Raw genomic sequence first — 14,180 nt, 5'->3', positions numbered from 1 at the left:
AAAAATAACTTCTTAAACCCAGTATTAAATAAGCTAACTCTTTACTTTAGACTTTGATGATGACCTTCCTATTCTTGCAGTCTATTCTTTGTTGTCTTTAAGCCATATATAAACGATAAGACTTAAATTGAATTTAAAAGGGCTTTTACAAACTCATAATGCAAATTTCTTGTTTAAAATATTATATGCAGATTTGTCCTGCAAGATTTATTTCGTTAACTAAGAATTAATTTAGTTATTCAGGAAAGGAAAATATGCTGTAGGAGAAACAGTACTCTAGTCTAATCAGAGGGATTAATTTTATAACAACAATTAAAATCTGTTTCTAAAGTTCTAGAAAGGAAAGTGATAGCAAAACTATTTAGTATTTGTTTACAGAGCAAGCACTGTTTTCAAGTACTCTGATGAATTCATACCAACATGCTTCTGAAATGACACTGTTTCTCAGAAGAACCTTGGTGAATTCCTACATCTGTTGTAATTACAGTTCATGTCCCAGAGGCATTTAGAAGAAGGCAGTTGTCAAAAGCACATGCGAAATGTCTAAGAATGTTATCAGGCAATGTTCATTACATTTTACTCAATTCGCTTATTTTGTTCATCTCACTGTAATAAAAATGTAGATAAAAGTCTGTATCAAACTTCTTTGGTTTTACTTTTTTATTATTATCTTCTAAAACCTTAATTGAAACTGGTTTTGACCTCTCTTCCTACCCTTTTAGGTGTTGACTTTAATCATCTGATATAGCTGGTCCTTGTTTTGATGTCCAGTGCCTTTCAAGTACTGAAAAAAGCTGCCTTATAACCCCCTTCCAGGTAGACTTCAGATTGCTCCCAGAGTGAGCTAGTAAGGGTCAGTTGTCCAAAATTACCTGTTTGCCAGTCAGACTGGATGTTGAATGTCCCTGTGTATAGCAGCCAGCTCTGAAATGGGGGAAGGTCAATATGACCTTTTTACAGGTAGGTTTGGTATAAAACTGGTACTTCAGTGGAAACATGGTGCTCCATAATTGCTATGCAAGAGCACAGATTCTGAATAGGTTCCTGCAGCTCTTCTAAAGTCACCCAAAAACATGCTGAAACCTACTCGGATAGTCATAAATATTGTCAGAGGAAACAGGAACTGTCAGCAACGTGAAACTTGAAGCAGAATGTGCCTTCTAAGAAAATTCTCTTTTTTTCAAGGCCACCAACTTTGTTACTGAAAGAAATTATCTATACAACAAGCTGCAGTCCCTATTGCAAAGTAAACCCAATATCAGCACAGTAAATGTGGTGTCTTCTTTCTGTTAGCTGGCCTTCAGCTGGCTAATTTATCAGAATAAATAGTTCTGTGATTGTTAGAGTAGCTAAAGGTGACGATAATACAGAGAAATCAGAAAATAAAGCAGTCAAGTGCTGAAAACCAGAAGCCAGAAACCCAGCTTGGTGTGTGTGTGTGTGGTGAAGTACCTAATGTGTCATGTCAGAAAACACAAATTGGTTGATATTTATGTGCCTGTGTTTACAGCACTTGCAGTCAGTTCCTGTACCTAGTGGTGTTTGTATCAGTGTGAATTAGCTGAGAGTGAGTTCTTACTCTAGAGCAGGTTTTCACCCATACATTGTACACATATTTTTCCCAGTAAAGGGTTGTGAACAGGATGGATTGCAAAGGCCTTACCTTCCTGAAATAAGCTGCCTGGAGATGCAATTTGCTTCTCATGTAGCATTTGTTCAGGCCACATGGCTTACATATGGTGCTGAATGCCCCAAGGCTTACAGTTCTCAGCCCCTCTTACTGGCTTCCGCAATTATTCCCACTCATATTTACAACTCATCTGTAATTCCTGTCTCAAAATCAGCTGTTCAGTTCCACTCACAGGAGGAAGCATTTTTAGTCATTTGAATGCGTGAGCCTATCGAGAAAGATGAGCTAGTTAATATTCAAACCTTGGGCTGGCCATGGGTGGTATCAGTGCTGCCTAACAATAAGTGGTTGTTTAGTCTGTTTTGCAGGCATTCTTGTACTGGCTCTGCTCAGGGGATGTAATGCCTGGGAACAAGGTCAGCTGAGAATAAAGCAGCATAAAGGAGTTTGATTATAAACATCCAGGCAGAGCTGGGTTAAATCACCTCCCAGCTGGGACAGCACTCAGTTAAATGCGTCCCTTGTATAAAAACGTGAGGGTAGTAGACTCTTAAGAGCTATCTTAAGAGGATTTTCAGACCCTGAGGACTTAATTAAATCTTCAGTTGTAAGGACTTTCTGACTAAAGGAAGTTTGGTGCTGACACTCAAAGCTGTAACCAGGGGTGGTAGGTTGCTGGGGCCATAAGTACTGTGGAGAAAATCCAGTTCAGTGCTGGGTCTTTAATTTCGCTCCCCCTTAAGGTGACATACTGTGCACCTGCCTGGTCTTTTAACTCTGCTCTTGGACCAACTGCAAGAGCTGGGTAGACTTGAGAGACGAATTACGATGCTTGTTTGATAGCAAGGCTGTAAACATGTTTAAAAGGCCAGTTGAAGGCTTAGATTTCAGGAGTACAGTTGTGGACCTTTTTAGTGGCCTCTGTCTGGAGTGGAAGAGGTCTCCTTTATTCTTGTCTAGTAGCACCTGAAATCTTTAAATTTGTCATTCTAATACAAGATCGTTTTCTATGTGTCCAGGGCAGCTGTCAAGTCTGCTGCAAAATTACTCTCAGTGTAGTCAAAGCCATGGCATCAACTGATCAAAGTGTCTGTGGACCGGAAGGGTCCTGAATACGAGTACTCCTTTTAAAATATAGTACTCCCCTTCCCCTCCAAGAAACGCATTTTTAGCTGAATGTGAGAGGGGTTGGATCCAGTCCACTCCAAGTGTCATCATGCAGGGATTAAAGCAGAGAGAAAGCATATATGTGGCCCCTGAGGCAGGATGAGCAAACTAAAGTATTTCTGGGATTAGGGGTTTTCCTTCTGAAGCAATAGCATGGGTGTTGTTTTTTTCAATTGGCATGTTAATGAAAAGTAGGAAAAAGTAATGAAAAAGAAGTAATAGGAAGATGAGAAAGAAGTAATAAATTCTTTCAAAATATACCTTTGACAAAATAACATTTGGCTGCTCCTAACAGCATCATTTAAAGGGAGAAGAGTATGCACTTTTGAAAGCTGTAAATCTTAATTATACTCTACAACTTTGCAACTCTCCTTTAACTTGCCTAACCCCGCTAGTGCGCAGATTTTACAGCAGCCTTTCCTTTGAGAAAGCAAAGAGGCTTTGCATCTATTCCCACCCTCCCTACAGGATGAGAACAGATTGCCTCCAAAGCTGTGCCAAGCTCAGAGAGATGCTGTTCCATAGGCCTCCGTGAGAGGCCTGATGCTGTGTAGGGCTCTGGGAGAAAATCACGTGGCTGCCGGGAAACCGTGCCTGGAGTCACTGCAGTGAGGCCATTAGCTGGTTATGTAAACAGACCATGCCTGCCACTCATTAAATAGCAACAGGGAAAAGCAAGGACATTCATATTTCAGCTGCTGCCAAGGGGATATAACTGTAGAGTACTCTGGGAAAATTACAGCTGGGAAAGTGAAGTTACAGCCTGAAGCACAAATATGTAAGTCACTCAGTGAATGCAGTGCAGGCATTGCATGTAAAGAGCGCAGGCTGGATAGTGTTAAATCTTACACAAACTCCCCCCAGCTCTTGCTTTGGTCGTGAGGATCATTTTCTGGGCCAGTAGAAAACAAAATTAAGTACTTTACCAAAACCTCTGATCAGACAAGCAGCTTGTTAGAACATAAATATTCCCAAATGTTTCAAGGGCCAAAGCAGCAGCTACAGTCTAAATACTTTAACGAGATAAAAGGGAGGTTGTATATGAATCCAAGGCTCCCTGATGAGTTTGTAATCCTATTGGAATGAAACAAAGCCATCAGTCATCAGCTTTGTGCTGAAATGTCTGTGCTTCTTATGCTGTCCATCAATTCAGCAGTTGATTGTGGATTTTGTATTACAAAAAAGAATAACAAACAAGATACACCTCTGAAAAGAATAGAATGAGCTATTTTTTGCTTATATAACGATCTGTAAATCTCAGTACAGCTTCATACGTTACAAACACTACCATGTTCACAGGAAAGGCACGAATGCAGTTTAAACCCAGTCCTTTGAAAAGCACTTTTGCACCCTCCTTTCTCACACTTTCCCTAACACAGTGGATCAGGCCTTTGTACTTGTGCTGGTCCGATTCATCTATTTGCATCCGAGATTTGATGACATCCATGGGAGTAGCTAATCCCCAGGCCAGGACTCCAGCAAAACCCCCAGAAAGCAGCACAACGAGGAAACCTGCAGGAGAGAGTGAACAGAGGAGCAGTTCACTTGAGTCTCACGTAGCTACAAGCATCTCAGATTTGTCAATGAACTTGGGTAACTTTCATGTTTTTTCAGAAGTTATTTTGTCCAGCTCTTGCATTTGTGTGTTTCCAGTGATCTCACAAAATACTCGTTTTTGCACACATGGCACTTTGAACACCACACAAACTAGATGTGGTGCAGCCTGAGAGTGCTCAGATAGATCTACTTATTTTTATAATTCCCAGAGAGATGCTCTTTGCTGAATGTTACCTATTCAATCTTTTCTCAAAGAGGATAGTTGCTTTTTGGAGCAAAATCACAACTAAGAACCTGAAATGTCTTTACGTTCTGCAACTGGACTTTATTTTCAAGTCCTGGACTGACCCTTATCTGTGCTCTGTGATGGCTCCTGGGAGGCTTGTCCATGTTTCATTTCTAGTTACATATCCCGTTTCTGCATTAACAGGATTTCATATCCACATATGAGGCACCAGAGCATGCTGTAAAAACCCCTCCTGCAGGAGGAGGAGTAGCTGCTTGGGGACAAGATTGTGCCAGTGAAACCCTCACAGGGAGGCTGCTGGCACCCACGCTTGGGGCCCAAAACTAGCCCTGCAGCACCAGAAAACACACACAGAGCAACCCTGCTTGAGGATCAGATCTGGGTGAGGTTTTATAGGTACTGGGTGATGTTTGCCAAGAGCCATTTCCCTCTTAAAGTGGTGTTAAATAAGCCATTTTTGCAGGTAATGCCAGATGCTTTCCGATACCTACCTGGTTTATCTTTCCCAGCTGGTGTGAGCCAGTCACACAGAGCAGAATAGGAAAGGAAATATACTGCAGAAGCAGAGCAATCCCTGCAGAGTAATGCAGAGCAGCCCTTGTAGAGACCCCCAAAACCTTCCTCCTTGGTGATCACCTTCAGACAGTGCAGAGACCCTTGGTACTTTGGTTTGGAAACAGGCTGAGATGTGACAGAAGGGTGTGGATTTCTCTGAGTCTGCATCCGAACTTTAGCCACTTCACTGGGGTTTGTCAACACAACCTGTAACATCAGAGGGTGGTGTTTTAACCCTTCTCATTTAAACAGTGTATTATCCCCTTCCTGAAAACTTGTTGTCTCCCAGATTTTCAGGCAGTAATATTGTCTGCAAACTCTAGCAAGTTCCAGCCTCCTCCCCTCTGCCTGTGCCATTCCACCCAGCAGCAGCAGGACACTTGTGTGAGCTGCACTGGGCAGAGTGGAAGGCAAGGCAGAAATCAACACCAGATATTAAATACCTGTGAGTACTTGCTAAACCAGATGGGCACAAAAAGGGTATGTCCTCAGCTATAGGGAAGCATACATCAGGGCTCTTGTTTGTATATGCATTTGAACCAAGACCTTAAAGACTTTAAAAAAATTAGCCTGTGTTGAGTCACTGACTGCTAGGAAACACCTGGAAACCTGACCATCTGCTCTGCATGAGGACTGTGACCCAGCATGCCACCGGGGTGATGGGGTGAGCTCCACCATATTCACAGCACCTTTGGATGCTCGCAGAGATCCATCTGCTTGTGGGAAACTGCTCCTGGATTTAGCCTCACCTCCCTATCCCAGGATCATACACGTTTCCAGGCAGCATCAGTTCTCAGTAGTGCCCTGTTGAGTTTTAAGTCCTGGCAAGGCAACATTGTGCACTGCCCATTTCAGCAGCAATACCATGCTGGGCTCGTGGGGCCACTGGGAAAGGACCAACCTGTGCTTCGACTCAGAGTTCTCTCTTTTCTTACATAAACACACCATCAGAGCCACTTGGGAAGTTTACTGCCTAAGTCGTTTTTTCTTCCTTGTTCTGTGTTTGCTGCCAAGGTCCATGTCATTCTAAGAGCATGTTCTGAAGTATTTTGATGCTCTAAACCAAATCCAGCATCAGCTGCCCAGCAGGACTTGGGCATCCCACGGACCAACCAGTGAGGGGGCAGCACGGGCAAAGCATGACCTCCACTGCAAAAACAAACTCACCAGACTTGTTGCATGTTCCCCTGTGGCCTCTCGGACCAAAAACATTCCCAGCCTTTCCAGCCTCCTGTGTTTGTGAACAAGATCTCTTGTTGTGCTTTCCCTGACGGCTGTTTACCTACCCGGACAGCACCGGCAACAGCTCCAGCAAGGGAAACATCCAGCTTGGATGGCTTTGCATCTGCAGCCCCGTATCGCAGCTTGCAGATTGTACAGAGGAAGTTCTTGTATGTGCCAAAGGAAACAGAAGAAACTGCTGATACGGCAAGGACTGATGCAGACACACCTTTGTAAAATCCCCAAATCTAGTGGGAAACAGGAGAGAAAAAACTTTTAAGAGTGAATGGCACAGAAAAGCATTTTCTTGAAAGCACTGGCTTCTGGGAAACTGCTCCTGGGTCCAGCCTCACCTCCCTGTCCCAGGATCATGCACGTTTGCCAGGCAGCATTGTTTTCATCTTACAGCTCATCAGCAAAGCTAAATTTCACCCTCTTCCAAAAAATGGTTGTGTGCAAATGGTCCCCACTCTCCCCAAACTGACAGAAACAGCTCTGCTTCCCTGAAACAAGTCATTGACAATGGGTATCAGCAATTCTGATGAGAGGTACCTACTTTTTCTGTCCTGTATGTTTCTTGAACACAGTGCCAAAACCCTTTGTAATGCTTCTCAGTCTGAATTCTCACCTAGGAATACAGGAGCAACTCTAAATGCAGATATCAGATTTAAAAAAAAATAAATCAACAAATGCCATAGCAGCAAATTCGAAATTAATCATAAAAGAGCATCACCAAACAATTTAATTTTTCTTTGAAGGAGACAAACAACACAACCAAATATGGTGAAATATGTAGATGTAATGAAGATAAAGCATTCTCATGGGACTAGTATTCTGGAAAGGAGGGAGAAAGCAAAAGGGCCTACTTGTTTTTGTTCTACAGTCAAAAAATAAAGCTCCAACAGGTACCTTCACTGTGTCCAGTGGATAACCCACGGCTGTGCTTAGGCCACCTGAAACAGAGAATGCGTCGGAGATGGTTATAACACATGTCACGACAGAAAGTTTTCACACATCACAGAAGGGCATTGGTCAACAGCAGAAAACACAGCTTCAGAGTCCTGCCATGCTTGGCACCAAACCTCTCTTGAGCTCCAATAATGTCTTTTGAGCCAAGAATGACAGAAAAAAACACGCACATTCCTCTGTGTTACCAAGACGCACTCAGAGAAGGAATCATAACATCATGAGAAACTTACCAGGGAGGAATAACACCACAGTGCAAGATGGGACAGCAAGAAACACTGATAGCACTGCTCCAGGAAGACTGAAGGGATGATATTGGACTGCTTTTTTTTCCCCTTTCAGCTTGGGCAGTAAGGCATCTTTAGACTATGACCAAGCACCCTCATGTACAGTGTAAGCATCCCCACTCACATAAGTGAGTCTCTGGAGCAGTTTTGGTTCTCCATGCTTGACTTGGAAATATTAAGGAATAAAAACAGCGCTCACAAGGATATATATAAGAGTGGTCCTCATACATTAGAGGTTCTCAGCAATCTGTCTTGAAGACAGGAGAGGTGCTCCTGCTGCCTCCAGGGACTAACATGTCCTGGCTGAAGCTTGCAAAGCACATCTACATGGGTGAGGAATTATTGAGGCATTTAGGTCCACAGCACTATGGTGGACTAAACCTCTGAAGTGCATTTCCTACCTACTGCAAAAGCAGGGTAAGGAGTGAAAGCACAGGAATCTTGGAGTCCTGGCAGGCTGGTGTGGTGCTGGGGCACAGCACAACCAGCAGCACTGCTCTGCAGTGAGACCACCCTCCGGCTGTCCCTTGGGGCACAGCAGGATTTGGGGAAAGAGAGGGTGTGCTCAAAGTCAGGGCTCCACAGCCCTCCCCATACACCAGCTGACTGTGACTCCCTGTCTGCTGCTGTGACGGCATGTCCAGAGTGTGGGGGAAGCTGCCAATCCTGTCTCAACACCCAGGCTCAGTCAAAGACCTTAAAATAGCCACTGGAGTTGAAAATGTAATAATCCTATGAGACAGTTGCTGCCTTAATGTCACATAAGGACAGCTAAAGAGCTCCAACAAGAATTTCTGTTGGTTGCAGTAACAAATAGATCATCCCCATGCCTGTCCTCACCTCACTGCATTTCCCAGCTCTGATATAAATGGTGGCAGACACAGCAAGTGATAAAGGTGCTGACCAGCTAACTTCCTCCCAGTACGTCTAATGCCAAGTCACTTGAGAGGAAATCAGGCTGGAGGATCATGGAGATGTATCCATGTGACTTATTTAGACAGAGACTGAGTTCATACAAGTGCTTGATGAGCCCTTCAGGGAGCCAGGCAATCAGAGGTACAGGGCTCATCTGGTGGCTCACAGGTTGGAAACTGCCTCTCATTGAGTGCTTCTTTAAAAAGACTTTAAAACCAAGCTGTTTAAATATGTATTAGTTGCTGTGGGCGTGTTCGCCTGTGATTACATGGCTGCCTGGGAGCTCTGGAAAGCTCTCCTATGTTCTGCAGAAAAGCAGCTGCTGCTACTGTGATTCACCAGAAGACAATCCCAAAGTGCGTTACTCGGAAGAAAACAGCCAACAGCATTTCAGTCGCAGAGAAATGAGGTTTGTTCTTCAAAAATATCTATCAATTCTGATATCAGCTAACCAGAAATGAAGGTGAAAAATGGGCCAAGATGGAAGAGATGGAAGGATGAAAGAGAGAGGGCAAGGGGGAATACACAGGCAGTATTATGGCTTGAAGAAGCAACACCTTTGGTCCAAGCAGAGCGTGACAATGCACAAAGTCACCTGGGGACACCTGCACTGTCCTGGCCATTGGCCAGAGTAAACATGGACACTGCCAGACAGAGAAGAGCAACATGTAGGTCAATGCCAACATGACAGTGTTGACCTCAGAGCTGCAGTCCCCTGTCTGAAGAACCCCATCCCACCTGGGAGGATTTGGCATCACATCGGTTTCAGAGTTCCTGAACCTTAGAGGCAGTGGCCATAGGCTGACTGGATGCTAGCAACACGGGGAGGCAGGATGCACAGCTAAGTCCTGGCTTGCTGCACTGGCTCAGGAATGTAGGAGCTCATGCAGATCATGTACCAAGGCTTATTTGGGTCAGTGTTTGACAAGAACTGACCTCCCTTTGGAGAAATTGCCCTGTTCACACATTTAAATGCAAAGACAACACTGTAGCAGATTGCCCCAAAACAGATTGTTTCCCACAGTTTCTCAGTCCTAAGGGCTCCCAATCAACTTGATTCCAACAAGGACCAAGCATCTCCACTTGGGAGGGGGACATAAAGGTAAATTTTTTACTGCTCCCACCAGAGATGTGAATCCCTGAAACCTCCAAATAAACACAGCCTACCATGAACTGCACTCCTTAGGAGCCAAAACACTCCAAGCAGTTTGCCAGAGCTGAAGAGCTCAGCCAAGTCCGACAAAGGCCAAAGAAGAACGGTACACTGTCACACAATATAAATAGCCTGGGACTAAGATAGCATGACCCACACATGCCCTGTTTGCACAGCAGAATCTAAGAAGGCCAGCAATGTATAGCATGCATACAGGAGAGGATTCCTATGGGACTCCTGCTGAGTAACACTGCATCAGTTGTGACAAAAATAAATAGTAAAACCAGCTGAATGACCTTTTTTGATTTTAGTGAGCTGTTCTTTACGCCTACTTTGTCTGAGATGTTCCCAGGTATTGTGCACAGGTTGTGGCATTGCCTCCTACACACACACACAGAGTGTGGGTACAAAAGGGATTACTCACAGTCTCTTCACAAGTCAGGGTGCTCTGACCAGGCAATTTAACTAAGGAGGGATGCTGGTGGGATGACAATCACCAGAAAGCAAGCTGTACAGAGCCCACCAGGCTGCAACAGCTCCAAGCTGTTGGCAAACCCTTGGCTGAGTGACCCAGGGAGAAGCAGGGGTCATTGTCTATACAGTGTATGAGTAGAAAACAACTTCTGAAGACCTTTGTTTTGTGTAGTGCCCCATCCCCTAAACAAGCTGACCTTTATTCAGTGACATGACCCTGGTAGTGGTCAGCAGGAGCTGCTTTATCTGTGAGAACAAGTTGACAACATGTTCCTTCTGTAGAGGGACTATTTTATCTACACTTGGACTGTCTGTGACCTCACAGTTGTGGAAAAGCCCAGGCATGCTGTATACCCTGCTGCTCTACCCCTGCTGGGTGAATCTCAGCCTCCCCTTTCCAAAATCTTTATGGCTGATGTAAGAGTCAAGTCATCCCTCAGTCATCAATAGCCCTATTCATCAATCCCCATCCCCTGCCACAGCCCAGGCTGCTGCTGTAGCAAGGCTAGAAAGCATACATGGGATCATAGGAAAATTCAAGTTGGAAGGGACCTCAGGAGGTCTCTAGTCCAACCTCCTGCTCAGCTTTACTGGCCAGGAAAGACATCCTTACAGATGAGTTACTTCCCAAATCATTCAGCCACATTTTCTGGTTATGGAAAGTCTCCACAGTCATTAAGCATGTTTCTCTCATGTTTTTTCCATCTGGAGTCACAGCAGATCACTGTTTCCTGGGCCGAAGATGATGAGCTTACCCCATGACCACAGAAGCCATAGCCCAGAGGAGATGCATGATATCTGCAGCTGCCTGAGGCAGCCTGAGGATGGATCATTATACGGAATTCGAATGGGCAGCACCTCTGCTCTTTTTCAGAGGTGCTTAAGCCATGCTTTCTCCAAAACACTCTGAAAACAGATCAAGGTTACAAGAATGTAATTTACTAAACAGAAATTCTCTTATTTTTTATATTGCCTCTTGAGTTACTTGATGCTCCTCAGCTGGTTTTGCAGCCTCCTTAGGAACACGAAAACTGCTTCAGCTCCAACAAACATAAATCAAGAAACAAGCTCAGCACCAAAATCCATCCAGTTCTTGCAGAAAAGCTGTCCCATCCTGCAAGCTGTCCCATGTGAGGGTATGGATGTTGGCCCTGAAGCCCTACCCAGGTACCTTGCACGTGTCTATGTGCAAGCCTCCAGCAGGGAACAGCCTGCCAGAACACACCTCTCTCAGCCAGTGAGAAGTTGCATTATCCCTTCTAGATAAAGCCCTGAGATGGACATAGATTACAGGATGGAAAATCTTGCTCTCTGTCACTGTGAGGTTAGTAAAGTGTCTTAAAGCAAGCAAAGACTTTTATGGTCTGAGCTGGATCCAGGCTGAGCCTGTGTCCAGGGCACCCATGGGAGATCCCTGCTTCATGGTCGGACAGCTCACGATGCTGGTGCCTGGACAGGGGGTTACAACACAAACCACGGCTTTTCATGGGAGCTGGGGCAGAATGCTGAGGTGAACAGTCATGTTGAAACTGTGTTTTCAGCTCTTCATTTCTCTCGCAGAAGAAGTTTGTCCTTAAGTGGCCTATCTCAAACTGTGCCAAAAAAGCAAAGTAGTCCAAGCAACAAATGCAATCATCTCTGCCCTATCATGAACATGAAGTCTTAGAGGAGATTTGGTGAATCCAATGGGATGGACATCCCATTGCCAGCCTCAGCACAGGGCTCCCTTCTCTACAGGAGAGAAAGAGGAGGAGAAAAACAAGCTGTCATGGAGGGTTGGTTATACCCTCCTCTCCCATAAAGGGTCTTTTCCAAGCAGGGTCTCTCAACACCCCAGGAAGACCAACACTGCGAGAAACAGGCACCTCCTGGTCCAGACAGATGCTGCTGAGATGCCAAACCTCACCCCACTTGCACAGTTTGCATGATGAGCAATTAAAAGGTGCAGGGTAAAACTCATCATGGGCCTCCCCAGGACAAGCACATCTGCAGTGGTGCCACAGGGTGCTCCTGGTAACGGAAAATGCCAAATTTCAGCAAATCTCAAAGTGAGATCTGATGTGCAGGCTTGGGCTGGATGTCTCAGCCACCTGGCAGATTTACCCGGCCTTTCTGTCAGTGGTGACCCCAAGGCTTTTCTCTTGCTATTTATTGGTATATATTATCTTGGATACTCCACTAAATCTTATAAGATTTCAGCAAAGAAATGAGACTGATGGGTATACTTTGTTGTTTAAAACAAAGCTGGGTTTGAGCAGTACATGATCTAAAAACGTCTCAAATTTAATCACACTTCTCTCCTGTTACTTTTTTTATATACAGCTAACCTACTTTCTCCCAGATCAGAGCCTGCTGTAGCACGCCTGCGCTATCACCCTCACAACTGCAAATACATCTTAACCTCAGACAATGCAAAGGCTGTTCATTCAGACATTCTTCACTGCAACAACGCCATGCTTCCCCCCCTCCTGTCTCACAAATCACATCCTCAGCCCCCCAGAGCCACGATTCCAGCAGGTTGCTGGGACCCCCAGACACCAGGCACATGAGGGTTTGCTGTCCGGGCAGTATGAGCTGGTTTGTATCAGCACACAAGGTATTACAGTCTGTCTCTTCCTATTAGAGTTCTACCGTGTCCCGCTGCAATCAGATCAGAGGAGATCGCAAGCAGTGACCTCAGATGACCAAGCTGCGGCACTGCCTCTCCAGCAGTTCTGTGAACCTGCTCCGATGACATTTTCCATTTAATAAGGAAGAATACACTGTTAGCAAGCAGCCCCCATTGAAAGACTCTCAGCTCTGCTGTTGAGACTTTGCCCTTTAGCTGAACAAGAGGCAAACACAGCAATCTGCTCTCATCAACAACCACTAATTTATGTATTTACCTCCAATGGCCCCAGCAATGAAATCCATCCAGAGTGCGTCTGCTGCCTTAATCACCCTGAAGTAGTGTTAGGGAGGTAGAAGGAAGGAGTTCTGTCTTCCTAGAGCCCTGCAGGTCCTGTGGAGACAGTGTGATTTGCAATATGAATAACCTTCCTACAGTCTTCTCTTGCCTCTGGGGATTGTGAGCCTTGATGAATCTGTACACTGGAGGCAGAGCCGGGTAGTCTGGAACTGATCCAGGAACACAGTGAATAAGTAATCCCATGAAGCCCTGAAATGCTGTGCCAAAGCTGCTGTTCCCAGTGCCCTTCTACTTGGAAAGTCACGAGGGGTGGTGACTGGCAGGGTAATACTGGCTGTGAAGGGGCCATTCCCCGCTGTACTTATTAGCTCCAGAAGGCAGCTTTGCACACTTGTTTGCCACAGGACACTCTTGCCCTGCACCACAGAGAATTTCATGACACCCTTTCCATCAATGAAAATTCCTTGTGCCTTTCCTAAGCTATTTTTCTTGACTTTCCTAACCCATGAAGCTGATCCCAAATCTCTACCCAGATCCTCACAGATTATTACCTGCTCATTATGTATATCTGTGGTGAAGCCCAGAAATTAATCCAACCACATCCAGAGCATTTGCTTCTATTTCAGACAACAGCATGGTTTTCCCAGCCCCTGCAGCAGCTCTGCTTCTTCACTTTCTGCTCAGTTTTTCAATCCCCTTTCCAATGTCATCTCCTTTCTGACTTCAGTGGCAGAGCAGGAATCACAATTGCTGCTGACCACACTCCAGTGTTTTGCCCTGATGGGGTGATGCCTCTAGCAGCACAATAGGAATGCCCCCAGCCATGCCTCTTAATCATGGACCCATTTCCGAAAACCAACAAAATAGAACCGGAGTCCTACTCCATTATTCCTACCTGCACTGTGCCGGCGGCCGGCCTGCTTTGAACACTCTAATTTTCTCAAAGTAGATGCTTCAGGCCTCGTGGGACACTCAGCTAAGAGCATCGAGGGGGCTCCGAGAGGCAGGGGCTGGGACAGACTCGTCCCGTGGTGGACCGCCTGACCCACGCTCAACTGCTGTTCACACGGAACCCTGCTCCACTTCGGCCTTCAAAGCTC

General features: G+C 45.2%; 1 protein-coding gene across 4 annotated transcripts; it reads right to left on the bottom strand.

The window, feature by feature from the left end:
* Positions 1 to 4,002: 4,002 nt before the first annotated feature.
* On the bottom strand, positions 4,003 to 13,532 carry SLC25A47 (solute carrier family 25 member 47). Of its 4 annotated transcripts, none has more exons than XM_064659188.1 (6): positions 13,262 to 13,532; positions 7,287 to 7,330; positions 6,934 to 7,005; positions 6,443 to 6,625; positions 5,093 to 5,363; positions 4,003 to 4,309 (listed from the first exon to the last, which is right to left on the bottom strand). In XM_064659188.1, exons 1-6 carry the CDS (start codon positions 13,515 to 13,517, stop codon positions 4,023 to 4,025), a joined length of 1,113 nt encoding a protein of 370 aa, XP_064515258.1. In that variant the 5' UTR covers positions 13,518 to 13,532; the 3' UTR covers positions 4,003 to 4,022. The 4 variants fall into 4 exon arrangements, with proteins under 4 accessions (XP_064515258.1, XP_064515255.1, XP_064515256.1 ...); XM_064659185.1 differs by lacking the exon at positions 13,262 to 13,532 and adding an exon at positions 13,058 to 13,217; XM_064659186.1 differs by lacking the exons at positions 6,934 to 7,005; positions 13,262 to 13,532 and adding an exon at positions 13,058 to 13,217.
* Between the last annotated feature and the right edge of the window lie 648 nt (positions 13,533 to 14,180).

This window comes from Pseudopipra pipra, chromosome 6 (assembly GCF_036250125.1).
Source record: "Pseudopipra pipra isolate bDixPip1 chromosome 6, bDixPip1.hap1, whole genome shotgun sequence".
Classification (NCBI taxonomy): domain Eukaryota; kingdom Metazoa; phylum Chordata; class Aves; order Passeriformes; family Pipridae; genus Pseudopipra; species Pseudopipra pipra.
The sequence above is the reverse complement of the archived record's forward strand: the minus strand, read 5'-3'. Positions and strand labels throughout refer to the sequence as shown.

What these genes read in the sequence shown, in the direction of transcription:
- SLC25A47 (XM_064659188.1), bottom strand. Translation starts at nt 13,517, where the DNA reads ATGAAATTCTCTGTGGTGCAGGGCAAGAGTGTCCTGTGGCAAACAAGT. An exon ending in AAACATACAGGACAGAAAAA is followed by an intron (nt 6,626 to 6,933) that starts GTAGGTACCTCT and finishes GTTTCCCACTAG; the next exon opens with ATTTGGGGATTTTACAAAGG. An exon ending in AGCTGGGAAAGATAAACCAG is followed by an intron (nt 4,310 to 5,092) that starts GTAGGTATCGGA and finishes TCTCTCCTGCAG; the next exon opens with GTTTCCTCGTTGTGCTGCTT.